A 16,550-nucleotide genomic window follows, 5' to 3' on the forward strand; every position below is an offset into this window, starting at 1 on the left:
TGGATTTATACCCCGCCCTTCACTACCCGAATGAATCTTGGAGCAGCTTACAATCTCCTTCCCCTTCCCCTCCCCACAACAGACACCCTGTGAGGTCAGTGGGGCCGAGAGAGCTCTTTCAAGGACCGCTCTTGAGAGGACAGCTCTGAGATTCCTGTGACTGACCCAAGGTCCCCCAGCAGGCTTCATGTGATGAGTGGGGAATCAAACCCGGTTTTCCAAATTCAAGTCCGCCGCTCTTAACCACTACACCAAACTGGCTCTCTTGGTGCAGTGGTTAAGAGTGTCAGTGCCAGACTAGCATAGTGGTTAAGTGTGTCAAACTAGGATCTTGTGCTGAGTCAAACTGATTGAATCCTCACTTGCATTTCTTCTTGGGCAAACGATTTCTGGGCACTATAATGTATCAGGGGGAAGACACTAGGGGTTGGATAAGATCTTAGGGAGGGGGCGTGGCTCAGTGGAAAGGCATCTGCTTGGCATGCAGAAGACAGGCTTGCAGGGTCCCCCACCAGCGGGGGATGGGGGGGGAGGATTGCCAGATCCAGGGGGGGAAACTCCTGGAGATTTGGGGTTGGAGCCTGGGGAGAACAGGGACCTCAGTGGGATGCAATGCCACAGAGTCCACCCTCCAAAGCATCCATTTTCTCCAGGGTAACTGTGCTCTGTAGTCTGGAGGTGACCTGTAATTCCAGGGGGTCCCCAGGGCTGGATTCCTATGAAGAAAGTCCCAGGTTCAGTCCCTGGCATCTCCAGCTAAAAGGATTAGGCAGTACTGGATGTGAAAGGCCTCTGCCTGAGACCCTGGAGATCCACTGCCGGTTTGAATACCCAGGTTCGGGCCACCGTGTGACACAGAGTGCTGGAGTGGATGGGCCATTGACCTGATCCAACATGGCTTCTCTTACGTTCTTATGCTCTTGAGAACAAATTTGGTGTAGATGTTAGGAGAGCGGACTCTAATCTGGGAGATTCCCCACGCCTCCACATGCAGCTGCTGGTGTGACCTTGGGTCAGTTACAAGTTCTCTCAGAGCTGTTCCCTCAAGGGCAGCTCTCGAAAGAGCTCTCTCAGCCCCACCTACCTCACAGGGTGTCTGTTGTGAAGAGAGGAAGGGCAAGGAGATTGTAAGCAGCTCTGAGACTCCTTCGGGTAGTGAAGGGCGGGGTATAAATCCATCCTCCTCCTCCTCTTCTTCTTCTCCTTCTTCTTCTTCTTCTTGTGAGTAGACAATACTGGTCTGACTTTGAAAAGTACGCAAACGGAGAGTAATTTCAGCAAAGCGTACTTTATTCTATCCGGAACAAGACGACTTTGGCCGGCTCGCAGGCCGGCTTATATTCCCCGAGAAACCGCCACCCAAAACACACCCCAATAGGTTATTTACAGCGGCCAAGAGTCCCATTGGCTCTCGGCCAGGAACCTAGCCCCCTGATTGGAGCGGGCTAGGATCCGCATAGTCCATTGTCTCTTGGAGCGAAGCTCGATGTTTGTCTCTGGACTTGCCTGGACATGTCTGGACTTGTCAGGACTTGATACACCACAGACTTGGTATAAGGCAGCTTTATCTGTTCATCTCGCAGATCCCTGGATCTGAGCCTTAATCTTATGCACACAGGTCTACAGGAGAGGCACCACTGTTCCCTCTAAGCTGTGCGCACGAGCGGCTGCTCAATAACACAGGAAGCCCCTTCAGCAGCAACCTGGGGCCGTGCGGGATCTTGCACTGCCCATTACCCAATCGTAAGATTACAGCAGTTCTATTCTGCTCAGGATGTGAACTGCTCCTCTCAATGGGGAGGAGAATTAGAGGGGACATTGAGAGACACTTGGAACTGTCTGCAGATAGACATCCAAATGAGGCACATTAGAGGCTTTATGTTTCCCCCCCCAAAAAAAAATACCTGTAGCAACGGTGCCGTAACAGCTAGTCCCAAAGTACTTTAAAAAATGGAACCTGAGTCCTAAGTCGAGTCATGCACAATGCTGCCCGTTAAGAACGCCTCTAATAAAAATTTAAACTGACAAGGCGGCCTAGAGGGACGCATTGCCACATTCTATTATCGCCACATTTGGTTATTGCCACAGTCTATTATTATAGCCTTTCCCCCCTTAAAACCTGTATCTGCTCTTATTTCAGTCACTCGCGTGGAAACGGGCAGCAGGACGGCTTGTGAGACAGATCCAAAAAAGGGGGGGATATCTAAACAGGGTTCTGCTCTTCTGCTGAACTCACCCGACAGTGATAAAGAGAACCAGTGTGGTGTAACGGTTAGAGACTTGGACTAGGGTCTGGGAGAACCAGGTTCGAATCCCCATTCTGCCATGGAAGCTTGTTGGATGACCCTGGGCAGTTGCATACTTTCAGCCTATCCTACCTCACAGGGTTGTTGTGATGATAAAATGGAGTTAGGGAGAAAACTGTAAGCTGCTTTGGGTCCCCATTGGAGAGAAAACTGGGGTACAAACAAGAAGAAGAAGAAGAAGAGGAGATTGGATTTATACCCCGCCCTTCACTACCCAAAGGTGTCTCAGAGCGGCTTACAAACTCCTTTCCCTTCCCCTCCTCATAACAGACACCCTGTGAGGTGGGTGGGGCTGAGAGAGCTCTTGACAGAAACTGCTCTTTTTCAAGGACAGCTGTGCCAGAGCTTGCGACTGACCCAAGGTCACATCAGCAGGTGCAAGTGGAGGAGTGGGGAATCAAACCCGGTTCTCCCAGATTAGAGTCCGCACACTTAACCACTACACCAAACGGCTCTCACAACAAGAAGAAGAGATTGGATTTACACCCCGCCCTTCTGTTGAGTCTCAGAGTGGCTTACAATCTCCTTTCCCTTCCCCTCCCCACAACAGACACCCTGTGAGGTAAGTTGGGCTGAGAGAGCTCTGAGAGAACTGCCCTTTCAAGGACAGCTTTGAGAGAACTTGTGACTGACCCAAGGTCACACCAGCAGCTGCACGTGCAGGAGTAGGGAGTCAAACCCGGTTCTCCCAGATTAGAGTCCGTGCACGCTCCTAACCACGACACCAAACTGGCTCTCAAACTAAAGTGTCTCCGTTGACCAGAAGTTGCTCATCAAGGTCTCAGCGTAACAGGCCAGATCCTCCATTATCCTCACCCACTCATACGTGGCCCATTCAGTCACAGGGTTGCCAAGTCGTATCAACCTACCGGAGGGGGAGCGTCTCTCGGCTCTGGAGTTCGTCTTTGATGTGCGCGCATGCGCCGCCAGCGCGCCCCGGAAGTGACGCGCTACGTCGCTCCCGTTGGGGGCGTGGCCCCCATCGTCGGAGGGAAAACCATAGAGTTTTCCCTCCGACGATCCGGGCCACGCCCCCAACGTGAGCGACGTGGTTGTGTCACCTCCGGTGACACAGCCACGCTGCGCTTCGGGGGGCAGAGTTCCCCCGGGGCCCGATTCTGCGGCGGTGGAAATCGGGCCTCCAAAGCGGGGGTGTACCCACCCCCCGCCCCCACTTGGCAGCCCTATTCAGTCATGAGGGAGGCCGATCAAGATGGCGGCCCCCTAGATAAGCAGCATATGAACCGGGAGGACGTTTCCGTAGAGAATGCCCCTGCATCGGCCAACAGCCAAATAGTGGGAAAGACCGGTTCACCTGCGGAGCCTCTGCTGGAAAGTCTGCATGATGTTGGTTTGTATCACGGCACTTACTTCAGTCAGGTCTCCGTATGGAAGGATGGCCAGATCTGATTTCAGGCTGCAAACGCTGACAGCATATCTGTACCTAAGGAAGCAGAAGGAAACAGTCATCAGCAGGGCTTTTTTTGTGTAGAAAAGCCCAGGAGGAACTCATTAGCATAATAGGCCACACCCAACAGCAAAAACCCATTAGCATATTAGGTCACACGCCGGACAGTACAGCTCATTAGCATATCAGGCCTCCATGTTACCAGAAGTGTGGTCATCCAGCCACACCCACCTTTTGCTTCTTATTCTGTTTACCTTGTTTGTTGTCAAAACCCAGGGCCTTTTTTTTTGGTAGCAGGAACTCCTTTGCATGTTAGGCCACACACCCCTAATGTAGCCAGTCCTAATGAGTTCCTGTTGTTGGGTGTGGCCCAGGGGTCTTGTTGTAGAAAAAGAGCTGCCGGAGCTCATTAGCATAACTCATTAGCATAACTTATTTGCATATGCCACGCCCCCTGACATCACCGGAAGTGACAGAAGGCCACACCCCCTGACATCACCGGAAGTGTGTCAGAAGGCCCGGCTACTTACCCTCCTGCTTCATCCTCATTCCCAAACGGAATGAGGATCGAAGCAGAGGGCGGGGTAAAGAAGGGGGCGGGGCTTCACCACGTGACCGCCCCGCCCCCTAGAGGTTCTCTTCCGGAGCGCCGTACCTGAGAGCTCCCCCCCGACTAGAGCCCTGGTGTGGCCTATTATGATAATGAGTTCCTGCTGGGCGTGGCCAATTTTGGAGCCCGCCGGAACTCCATTCCTGTGCGTTCCTGCCCCAAAAATAGCCCTGGCATCAGTCCTCTCGCATGGCTTTTGTCTTCTTCAAAGCCAAAGGGCCTCCATAAGCGAGCTTGAGACATGCTCACCTGAATAGGGAGTCCAGTGAGCGCGTCTTTTGACCCAGTGAGATCCTTTTCATGACCTGGGATTCCCTGATCAATACTTTTTAAAAAAATAAATGGGAAAGCTAATTTGGATGCCAAGGACTGAGGCGCACATTATTTTCAACTTTTGCTTGGTGTGCGTCTGCAGGCTGGGTGAACACTAGAGTTGCCAGACCCCCCAGTGGAGGAGGAGTTACCCCGTTTCCAAGCCTCACTGCCCCACCGCTGATCAGCCGGCCAGAGGGGGGTGGCACTTACCCAGGAAAAGAGTGAGGCCCAGCCAGCGTTGCGGCAACGTGTCTACGTCACTTCCAGTGTGACCCCCAAAGCGACGTCATCACGTCAGTGACGTCAGGGCGACGGTCTGGTATTTGGGCGAAAACTCTGTGTAACGGCCAAATTCACCATAGAGGTTTTGCCCAAAAAGCAGAGCGTCGCTCCAATGTCATTGCATGATGACATCACTTGTGGGTCACGTCGGAAGTGATGTAGACACACGTCGCTGCGACATTGGCCGGGCCTCCCTCCCGCTCCTGGTAAGTCCCCCCACCCCCCCACCAGTTGCCTTGAGGGACCTAGCAACCCTAGCGAACACAGAACTTTTCAATTTATAAAGTGTGTTTGGATTTCATTGTGTCGGTGTTTACAGAAGTCCTAAGAGGTTTGTCGATAGTATTACTTTCATTCTGGAGATGCAGACCTGAGGCTGGTGGCCATGAGAGGAATCGACGGCAGACGTGAGATTTAAACCCATGTTTCCCCAGTGGCGGTGGCTCAAGGGGTTAAGACGCTGCACTGAAGGCTGTGGAAGGTCAGTAGTTCAGCAGTTCGAGACCCGAGTGTGCCGCAAGACGGGGTGAGCTCCCGTCTCTAGTTCCAGCTCCTGCCAACCTAGCAGTTCGAAAGCAAGAAATTGCAAGTAGATGAATAGGGACCACTTCGGTGGGAAGGGAACAGCGTTCCGTGCGCCTTGGTGTTTAGTCATGCCGGCCACATGACCACAAAAACGTCTTCGGACAGCGCTGGCTCTTCGGCTTTGAAACGGAGATGAGCACCGCAACCCCAGAGTCGGACTCGACTGGCTTCCGAGCAAGGGAACCTTTACCTTTTACCTTCCCCAGTCCAAATGCTACCTCACCCCTCCTTCTCCTGCATGTGTAGGGATGCCAGCACTGGAGTGGGAAATTCCTAGCGTTGCCAGCAGTGTTCCCTCTAAGCTGAGTTAGTGTGAGCTAGCTCACAGTATTTTAGCCTCCGGCTCACACCTTTTTGCCTTAGCTCAGGAAGGGAGGGCTCCAGAGCAAACTAATTTATGCAGCAGCCAAATTGTTTGCTCCCAGCTTTAATGCCAGTAGCTCCCTCGATATTATGGTACCCACAAAACAGTTACATGAGAGCCTTTCCAAGTGGAAATGTAAGCGGGGATACAATAAGAGAGACTCCGTGCAAACAGCTACTGCAGCCTGGCTCTCGCTTTTCCAATTATGCAAGAACTCTAGCACAAGTGGGAATATCGTGCTAGATTAAGCCCTGTTTATTTGTTTAGAACATTTTATGAGCTGCCTTTCTACCTTACGGGCAGTCTGGGAGCCAGTCTGGTGTAGTGGTTAAGTAAGTAGAGGTAAAGGTTCCCTTGCTCGAAAGCCAGTCGAATCCGACTCTAGGGTTGCGGAGCTCATCTCCGTTTCAAAGCCGAAGAGACAGCGCTGTCCGAAGACGTTTCCGTGGTAATGTGGCCGGCATGACTAAACACCAAGGCGCACGGAACGCTGTTCCCTTCCCACCGAAGTGGTACCTATTTATCTACTTGCAATTTCTTGCTTTCGAACTGCTAGGTTGGCAGGAGCTGGAGCTAGAGACGGGAGCTCACTCCGTCATGCGGCACCCGGGTCTCGAACTGCTGAACTACCGACCTTCCACAGCCTGCAGTTCAGCGTCTTAACCACTTGAGCCACCGCAGCTCCTAAGAGAAAGTTTTAATTCTGCATAAATTAGTTTGCTCTGGAGCCATCCTTCCTGAGCTGAGACAAAAATGTGTGAGCCGGAGGCTAAAAAACTGTGATCTAGCTCACACTAAGTTAACTTAGAGGGAACACTGGCTCTACCTCCCCCACCCAGTGTCCGGGGTGATGGTGGAATGTGGCAGCCGTGCCTCCTCCATTTACGCTCCACAACACTGCTATGAGGTATGTCAAGCTGAGCAACTGAGCCCGGGGCACCCAGTAAACCATGGCAGAGCGGGGATCTGAACTGGGGATCTGTTGGTTCTCCTTCCAGTCCCATTCTGGCTCCCGGTTCCGATTTCCCTCTGCTCAGAGGAGCGTGGCTTTATAATGAGTCTCACAAAACAGGAAGCCACGTGCCCAGACTGAAGTGACACCAATTAGCCGTGTCAACTCTCATTAGTTTGGATTTCTAGGGATGCCCCCGTGGGTGAGCCGCTGATGGATTTAACACCTCCGTTCTTTTTTCTCTCTTCGTTTCTTTCTTTCTTCTGTCGTGGAGATTTAGACACGAAAGCTGTAGCAGCTGGAATCAGACACACGCCACATGACAACATGAAAAGAGCGATAATTGAACCGCCAGGGCTGGAAGCCGGGGTCCTCAGGAACCAAAACACGGGGCTGGCGAGGGCAATCCCATTAAGAACAATAAAGGCCGGGGGGCCCCCAGGCCTAGCACCTCCTCCCCTCCCTGAGCTAGCTTAAATTGCAAGATGAAATATCTCCTGTTGCCTTAAAGTGTTGGGAAGGAGACTAGTGTCGGGAGAAAACGGTTGCTGTGAGATGAGTTTTTGTGCATACTTCAGAAAATCTGTTATCCCTGTTATCCCTGCATACCTGAGGGACCACCTTTCCCCATATGTTCCCCAGAGAGCACTGCGATCTGGGACCCAGAATCGGCTGCTCCTCCCGAACATCAAGGTGGCCAGGCTTGTGACAACAAGGGCCAGGGCTTTCTCAGTGGTGGCTCCATTCTGGTGGAATGAGCTCCCGGAGGAGATCAGGGCCCTGCTGGACATGTTACAGTTCCGCAGGGCCTGTAAAACGGAGCTCTTCCGCCAGGCCTTTGGAACCTCCACCACCACTGCCACCACTGACATCTGACAGTTACGGAGAGTGAGCCCGCCCCCCGCCCCCCCCCAAGTATAGCCTGACCCAAGTGCCTGGGAGATCTGAACGAGACTAAGAATCGGATTGTACGTGAGGAATCAAATGCGAGCACTTTAATACGCTGTATAGTTGTGGTTTTAACTTTTGTATGGTTGGATTTTATATGGTATATTGTATTATTATATTGCATTGTTTTGTATTGTGCTGTAAGCCGCCCTGAGCCGGCCTTGCTGGGAGGGCGGGGTAAAAATCTAATGAAATAAATAAATTGTTAAGTCGGTTACTTAACAAAGAGTCAGAGAGTGATTTCAGCAAAAGATCAGCTTTATTCAGCAACTCATAACTCAACTCCAAACAGATCAACATCTGATAGCCAGAACAGCTTTAGCATTGAAGCTGTTCCACTTTTAAACTCTCCCGGCTAATATAGCCACGCCTACTATGCAAATACCAACCTATGAGGTTGCAGGGATAAGGTCCAATCACAATAGTGCCCGCTCTTGGAACTGGCTGTTGGTGATTGGTCGGCTCTTCCTGGGCTACCAATTACATTTGAGGGATTAGGATCCTAGCCCAGGAATGAAGCTTCACATGGTGATTCAATGACCGTGTTTCTCATACATGCATGGGTCAGATTGAATACACCACATAAATAAATAAATCTAGAGTTTGCCAACTCTGGGTTGGGAAATTCCTGGGGGATTTGGGGGAGGAACATGGGGAGGGAGGGGTTTGGGGAGGGAAAGGAGCTCAGCGGAGTATACTGCCATACAGTTCACCCTCTGAAACTAACACTTCCTGCAGGTCATCTCTGTAGTCTGGAAATCAGTTGTAATTCAAGGTGATCGCCAGATTGAGAGCCACCTTCGTGTAGTGGTTAGGAGCATGGGCTCTAATCTGGGAGAACGGGGTTTGATTCCCCACTCCTCCACATGCAGCCAGCTGGGTGACCTTGGGTCAGTCATAAGTTCTTTCAGAGCTGTTCTCTCAAGAGAGAGAGCCACTTTGGTCTAGTGGTTCAGAGCGCGGACTCTAATCTGGGAGAACTGGGTTTGATTCCCCACTCCTCCACCCACAGCTGCTGGGTGACCTTGGGCAAGCCATAGTTTTGTCAGAGTTGTTCTCTCAAGGGCAATCCTCGAGAGAGCTCTCTCAGCCCCACCTACCTCTCAGGGTGTCTGTTGTGGGGAGGGGAAGGGAAAGGAGATTGTAAACTGCTCTGAGACACCTTTGGGTAGTGAAGGGCAAGGTTTAAATTTAATATCTTCTTTTCTTTTCTGCCTAGAGTTTTGTAACCCTGCCGGTATATTCCCCCGCCCCCATGCATCTAATTGCAGCTGGTGAGGTGGGGGTGAATCAGGGAAAAGATATAGCGTTAGAGTATTGCAAGTTCACTTATTTCTGTCATGAAAGAGTTAAACTGTCTGCTTACATATGCTAATGCCTGTGTTAGCCAGCAAGTTAGTCTTAGAGCCAATCAGGGATCCATCCTTGCCTCCCACCAGGTAAGAAAGAAGTCCTGCCCTAGAGAGATGAATAGCAGAAAGACCATTGGTTCTTTGAGGTTTGAAGGTGTCTACCTGCCTTAGGTCACGTAGGTTTTTTGTTTAGAAGAAAGTGAGACCTTCCTGTCTTTGTTCGGAAGAGAAGAGAGTACAGTAGGGAAGTAGCCAACATGTCGCAGAGATAGGTTTGCCAATCAGACCATGCACATGTACAGCTAAAGCAATTTCCATTATAACAATGGCCATGCGCAGCTTCATACACAGTAATGCATTCCCAAACAATCAACGGTACACAATACAAGAACTCATGGGCACTCAATGAAATTGCTGAACAGTCAGGTTAGAAGAGATAAAAGGAAGTCCTTCTTCAATCAAAGAGTGATTAACACATGGAATTCAGTGCCACAGGAGGTGGTGGTGGCTACAAGCACAGACGGCTTCAAGAGGGAATTGGATAAGCATCTGGAGCAGAGGCAGAGGTCATTTCGGGGGGGAACGCGGGGAAATGCAGTTCCCCCGGGTGAGGTGCAGGGGGGTGGGGCACATGACGAAGCCCCGCCCCCTGCTTCCAGCCCTCATTCAGCCAGGAGGAGGCAGGAGAAGAGGGAGGGTAAGTTGCTTCCTCCCTGCCTCTCCCCACCCCTGCCTGCCTGGGGCCAGGGAGGGCCTTCGCAGGGCTTCCTTGCACTCCCGCCGACCTTGCATGTCCACCGCCAGGCCCCTTGTGGGGCTCGGCAGTGGAGCTGCAAGGCCGGCAAGCCAGGAAATACACATACATATATGGGTACTGAAGTATCAGGTGAGCAAAAACTGGGAAGCAGAGCTGTGTTTATCCTTCTTGCGTATTTTCACTGGATTCATCCAGGTGGGCAGCCATGTTGGTCTGAATCAATAAAACAAATTTTGTGTCTAGTGAAACCTTTAAGACCAACAAGGGTTTATTCAAGGTATGAGCTTATACCTTGAAAAAATCTTTGTTGGTCTTAAAGGTGCCACTGGACTCAAACTTTGTTTCACTGGATTCAGTGAACCTAGTATTCCAAGTGTAGTCTGTAATATTGTTGGAATATTGCAAGTTCACTTACTTCTGTCATGACAGAGTTAAACTGTTTACATATGCTAATATTTGTGTTAGCTAACAAGTTAGTCTTAGAGCCAATCAGGGACCAGTCCTTGGTTCCTGTCAGGTAAAAAAGGAAGCCCTGCCCTAGAAAGATGACCAGCAGAATGACCATTGGTTATTTGAGTTTTGAATGTGTCTACCTGCCTTAGGTCACATAGGCTTTTGCTTAGAAGAAAGGGAGAACTTCTTGTCTTTGTTCTGAAGAGAAGAGAGTACAGTAGAGACTATCTACTATCAACATGGTGTAGAGACTATCTAGAGAAGATGTAGTCTCTTCAGTTAGGATCTTTACTTGTTTTTCCTTCCTATGTAACTCCCCTCCCTTGTTTCTAGTAAAGATAGTTTCCTTTAAATCTCAAACTCACGTGGTGCTGGCTGGTTGCTTATTTACTTTGCAAGCTTATACAAAAACCAACGTACAGGGAGGGAAGTGTTCAGTGCCTCCCTACCCAGCAACCTTTTCTTGATCTTCAAAGCCACTTGCAAACGATCACCAAAGTGGATCGAAAGTGCATTATTCAGAGAGTGTGAAAGCGCATGAAGTATCACTTACCTTTGCTCCTCAAAGGGTTCTCCAAACAGGATGTTTTCTCTGACACTCCCATGAAATATCCACGCCTGCTGAGACACGTAAGCCAAAGTCCCGTCCACGGCAACTGTCCCTCGGTGCAGGTGCATCTGGAAGAAGGAGGCTGGGCATTTAAAAGATCAAATTGGCCTCTCCGGGATCCGCTGCTGTTTACAGATAGGGATGATTTGATAAATGACTTTGGCCCTGGTCACGCAGGCCAGATAACGCGGAGGGGGAGGCGTGGCTGTTCGCCCTGGAGCAAAATTATGTGCGGTAATCCGATCACATGGTCCCCCCGAGGCTTTGCGCTTAGGCTGTTCGCTGGCGATCACACGGCGATGCTGGAGCGTGGCAAAGAAGCGGCGCGGCAAGCGTTTCGCGTTTGTACGCATGCACAGTTCCGTGGAGCGGCACTGCTTTCAGTTACGTGTTTGTGCGCATGCGCTTACAAAAAACATCCAGTTTACAACGGGACATGGACGGGCACCACAGGATACTAGCGCTCCCGCAATCAGATGCTGGCCCCTGCCCCGCGTTTCCCGGATACTAGTGCTCTTTCCGAGGTACTTTTTTACTGTGCATCTTCGGCGGGACGCCACGGGTTGGCCATGGGTGCGCTACGCTTCCCAGATGTTGCGGTGTGATCGCACACCAAAAATCCGCCTGACATTCGTGTCTTTAGCGCGGCAACTTGTCCATGTGAACGGGGCCTTTCATTTCTTTTTGAGACTGTGTATCGCTGTCGTCACCGGTGTCCCTTCACTTTACTTTTGTCATGGTTATCAGGTACTGGTTTCGCTTCTTTCGTGTCCTCTGAATGCATCCCCTCCTGTGCAGGGGTCCCAATCCCAACCAGCCCCCTCCCACTGCCCCTGCAGCCATTACTTAGTAATAAAACCCTGCTTAGCTTCCAAGATCTGATGAGACCAGGCTTACCTACACCATCCAGGCAAGAGACTAACAGAGGTGGTTTGCCATTGCCTGACTTTGAGGAGTGACCCTGGACTTCCTTGTTGGCGTCCCATCCAAGTACTAACCAGGGCTAACCCTGCTTAGCTTCTGAGATCTGATGATCAGGCTAGATTGGGACCTCTGGGTCAGTGGGTGGCCTACATTACCCAGATCCAAAGATCCATATATGCTCAGGTAAAGGTAAAGGTTCCCTTGCTTGAAAGCCAGTCGAATCCGACTCTAGGGTTGCGGTGCTCATCTCCGTTTCAAAGCCGAAGAGCCAGCACTGTCCGAAGACGTTTCCGTGGTCATGTGGCCGGCATGACTAAACACCAAGATGCACGGAACGCTGTTCCCTTCCCACTGAAGTGGTCCCTATTTATCTACTTGCAGTTTCTTGCTTTCGAACTGCTAGGTTGGCAGGAGCTGGAACTAGAGACGGGAGCTCACTCCGTCATGCGGCACACTCGGGTCTCGAACTGCTGAACTACCAACCTTCCACAGCCTGCAGTTCAGCGTCTTAACCACTTGAGCCACCGCAGCTCCTCATATGCTCAGGTACACATGGATTTATTTATTTATTTTGCATGAGTAGCATCCCTTGTTCTTGCTAAAGGATGACAGAGCACAGGAGTGAGCTACTGGCCTTAAAGTTGTGAGCGAGCTATTTAGCTACTGCATAAATTAGTTTACTCTGGAGCCATCCTTCCTGAGCTCAGACAAAAATATGTGAACTGGAGGCTAAAAAACTGTGAGCTAGCTCACACTAACTCAACTTAGAGGGAATATTGGTGATTATTGTGGCAGAATTTGGGGTTTCATGAGCCTGGGCCATTCTGTTCCTTATTTCTGGGTTGGTTTTGCTATAGCTAACTTCTGTTCTTTGGTTCATGTATCCCATGAGCCTTTGTTTGCTTGCTGGCAACTTAAGGGTAAAATTAAAGCTGTGCCCTTCAGATATACCTCTGGCCTGTATTCATCGCTTTCAGGCCCTCTATGTGCCAGACAATTAGCCTAACCATTAGAGATTAGAAAGGAGGGTTGTAACAATTCCTTGTTTTATATGTGTGTATGTCTCTTTAAAAGTTTGGTTGCATGGCTGTGTGAAAGACTAGAGTGCTTGAAGAGACAAGTGTGGTGTGATTGGTGGTTGACAGAGAGGGGGAGGGGTTTTGGAAGTGTTTCTGAGTGGATGAAAATGTATGTCTGTCAAGAGTGACAGTTACAGTTGAGACAGTTGATGAAGATAGTGGGACAGTTAGTTAGTTAGTTCTTTCTGAGGTCTGTGAGAGAAGCAGAGAAAAGTTCAGTTAGTTCTGTGTATGAAGGAAGTTAGAGAGAATAAGAAAAAGTAAATGAAAGCTTAATTGAAGACAAAATATAAGAAAGGCTGTATGTCCTGTTAAACTGGAGAGTAACAGTGAACTTATAAGACCTTGAGTTAAAGTTACAAAGTTACCTGAAAAATCCCTGACAGAAAGGGAGCTGATCTTGTGTGAGACACTAAGCAATGGTTGAAAATATTCACATTACTGGTTACATTGTTATACCCTTTTATTTATGAACTCTTTCAATAAATCTTCTTTTATTTAAGTCTGCTAGCTCTGAAAGAAATAATTCCTCAGGAAACACATTAGTTCCTAGAAAGCCTTAAACTCGACCTACCTACCCAGTAATAGAGTAAAAGCATAAAGGTTTGGAAATCCTTTTAAAATTTCCTGGTGGCAGCCGGATATACCCAGTAGAACAAAACATAAAGAACTCTTTTAAAGGGAAATCAGACCTCCCCAGATAAGGGGTCGTCACAAGGGTTCAACAGTATCTGAAGAGAATAGGGCAAAAAGTTATGTATCTAGGTAAAAGTTCATTGCTGATCTTACCATTGGTAAGCGGGCGGGGTCTGGTTTCCATCACGGACCACCCTGTTTTGCTTGGCATCTTGCACTGTATCCTCTAGGTGACCAGGAGAGTGTAAAATAGTATGAAATTGGATGTGCAGGGCTACTTCTTCAACAATCCCTCCTGTAGGGCTTGATGAGCCCCTTAAGGAACATTCCTTCTATTTTTGTTTTTGGGGTTTTTTATACAACTGGTTCTATTCTGTGTTCATATTTTACCTTGGTTACTTCAATAAAATAGTATGTTAGCCTGAAGCTGTTTGGATTGTTTTTCTCTCTGGAGAAAACTTAATTTCTGGGGTAGTCACACCAACCCTTTGGACCTTCTGGGGATTTTGCCTGTGGGGATACATTTTTATGAGAAAGAAGGCACTATACTAAGAGCCATATGGAATCACTATTTCAAATCTGTTTGCCACTGAATATGAAAGAGGAATCCTACAGCAATGAAAAAGTGTCACAGCATGGAATCCACCCACAAAAGTTCACAGGAAAAATAAATATTAACTTACAAAACATTCAACTTAGGGTTTCCAAATCGTTTTTACCTGGCGGCGTGGGGCCCCCGTTCAGCGTCGTCAGCCGAACTCTATGTTTTCCCCTCAAATGGCTGTGGCCCCACTCCCAGCGTGCCCGGCGTCATCACGTCACATCTGGATGACGTGCACGCTGGGGTGGGGTTTCCCCCGGGGCCCGATTCCCACGGTGGAAATCGGGCCTCCAAAGTGGGGGGAAATCCGCCCCCTGGGGGGATTTGGCAGCCCTAATTCAACTCTATTTGCGCTTGGAAACAAGGCTGATTTTTTTTAAAGCCAAAGTTACAAATATTGCATACCTGTCCTAGTATGGCTGATATGAGCGAGCTCTTCCCACTTCCGACGTTTCCACAAATCCCCAGAACTTGACCCTTAAAAAAACAATATTTTGAAGAACAGTTATTTAAAATGGTATGGCGTTTCCCGAATGAATGCTTTAGGCACAGAGGGAAGGCTCAGAATCCTTTTCTAGAGGGTCGCATCGTATGAAGCTGCCTTATAATGAATCAGACCATTTGTCCATTGAGGTCAGTATTGTCGACTCAGACTGGCTAAATCAGCAGATTGGGGCCACACGTAAATGGATTTTCCAGCAAACTTGGGGCACTCCCCAGGTTTGCAGAAATATATGGAGGGGGATACACAGGGGGGTTTAAATCCCCCCCAAAAGTAGAGCTCTCTGTGCGAGTGCAGAGAATGCTCTTTCTGTCAGCATATTGTTTTATACTGCTGGCAAGATGACAGCTAAGGTGATGTGAGTTAGTTAGATCATCTTGATCTAGAAGTGACAGGAGTACAGTAAGGTGACATGTCACCAGGTCAAGATTGCATCATACTCACAGGAGTCACAGTGAGTCAGCACTATGACGTGATTGGTGCTTCGCAGTATATATTCTGTGCACTCTGCCTGTACTTTTTCACTCTTATGAATTGGATGCCTTGCGAAGCACTTTGTTAGTCTGCCAAAGGATTTGGATTCTACCAGTGCTAACTTGGACTGTATGTATTATATTGTAAATAAAACCACTGTGTATAGTTCAGCACTAGCACATTGTGGATTGCATTATTCGCCGTGCTTCCACTACGCCGTCACTTTCTGGGAGTTGCGGCTGGCCATTCAGGAACTGCTCTGGGCCCTGCTCAGCAGCAGCAGGCACTGGGAACTGCTCCTGGCTCGTATTGGCTCCCAGACACTGCCACCACCAGGCTCCAAGGCTCATCAATGCGGGGGGGAGGGGGAGAAGATGGGACCCCCCCCCGCAGGTTTTACAGGCCCCCACTTGTCACAAGTATAGTAGCCTGATCCTGCAGGGCACCTCTCCGATGTTCTTACGCGGCAATGAGCTCCCCAGCCAATCACATGCCTTACGTCCTCCCATCCTCGACCTTGCACCTGGAAATTGGTGCGGAATGCTGCAGCCAGGATGTTGACTGGAGTAACTCATAGGGACCATATCACTCCAGTCTCGTTCCATCTACACTGTCTCCCAACTTGTTTCTGGTCACAAAAGGAGGAGGAGGAGGAGGAGGAGGAGAGGAGGGGGGAGGGGGAGATTGGATTCATACCCCGCCAGAGAGGCTTACAGTCTCCGTCCCTTCCTCTCCCCACTACAGACACCCTATGAGGTAGGTGGGTCTGAGAGAGCCCTTTTGAGGACTGTTCGTGAGAGAACAGCTCTGAAAGAAGAAGAAGAGAGAAGAGATTGGATTTATACCCCGCCCTTCACTACCCAAAGGTGTCTCAGAGCGGCTTACAAACTCCTTTCTCTTCCCGTCCCCACAACAGACACCCTGTGAGGTGGGTGGGGGCTGAGAGAGCTCTGACAGAGACTGCTCTTTTTCAAGAACAGCTGTGCCAGAATTATAGCTTGCCCAAGGTCAGCCAGCCAGGTGCAAGTGGAGGAGTGGGGAATCAAACCCGGTTCTCCCAGATTAGAGTCCACGCACTTAACTACTACACCAAACTGGCAAGAACTTGTGACTTACCCAAGGTCACCCAGCTGGCTGCATGTGGAGGAGTGGGGAATCAAACCTGGTTCTCCCAGTCTGCGCTCCTAACCACTACACCAAACTGGCTCTCAAGGTGCTGGCACTGACATTTTAAGCCCTAGATGGCTTGGGACCACTATACCTGAAGGACCGCCCACTCCATTAGGAACCTACCCAACCACTGAGGTCATCTTCAGAGGACCTGCTTTGGGTGCTCCAGCCTTGTGAGACTAGGCAGGTGGTAGCCCGGGAGAAGGCCTTCTCAGTCAGTAG

The 16,550-nt window shown here is 49.8% G+C and overlaps 1 protein-coding gene across 1 annotated transcript in view; it reads right to left on the minus strand.

Annotated features, from left to right (window-relative positions):
• LOC107117653 (multidrug resistance-associated protein 9-like) overlaps positions 1-14,659 on the minus strand; it is a gene marked incomplete at its 5' end in the record, with an annotated part of 75,101 nt that extends 60,442 nt beyond the window's left edge. The window contains 3 exons of the mRNA XM_015419810.1: positions 3,678-3,750; positions 10,886-11,010; positions 14,588-14,659. Coding sequence (XP_015275296.1) covers positions 3,678-3,750; positions 10,886-11,010; positions 14,588-14,659 — 270 coding nt within the window. The remainder of the gene's footprint in view (positions 1-3,677; positions 3,751-10,885; positions 11,011-14,587) is intronic.
• Between the last annotated feature and the right edge of the window lie 1,891 nt (positions 14,660-16,550).

The sequence above is a fragment of the Gekko japonicus genome, unplaced genomic scaffold (assembly GCF_001447785.1).
Source record: "Gekko japonicus isolate JY-2015 unplaced genomic scaffold, Gekko_japonicus_V1.1 scaffold2472, whole genome shotgun sequence".
Lineage (NCBI taxonomy): Eukaryota > Metazoa > Chordata > Lepidosauria > Squamata > Gekkonidae > Gekko > Gekko japonicus.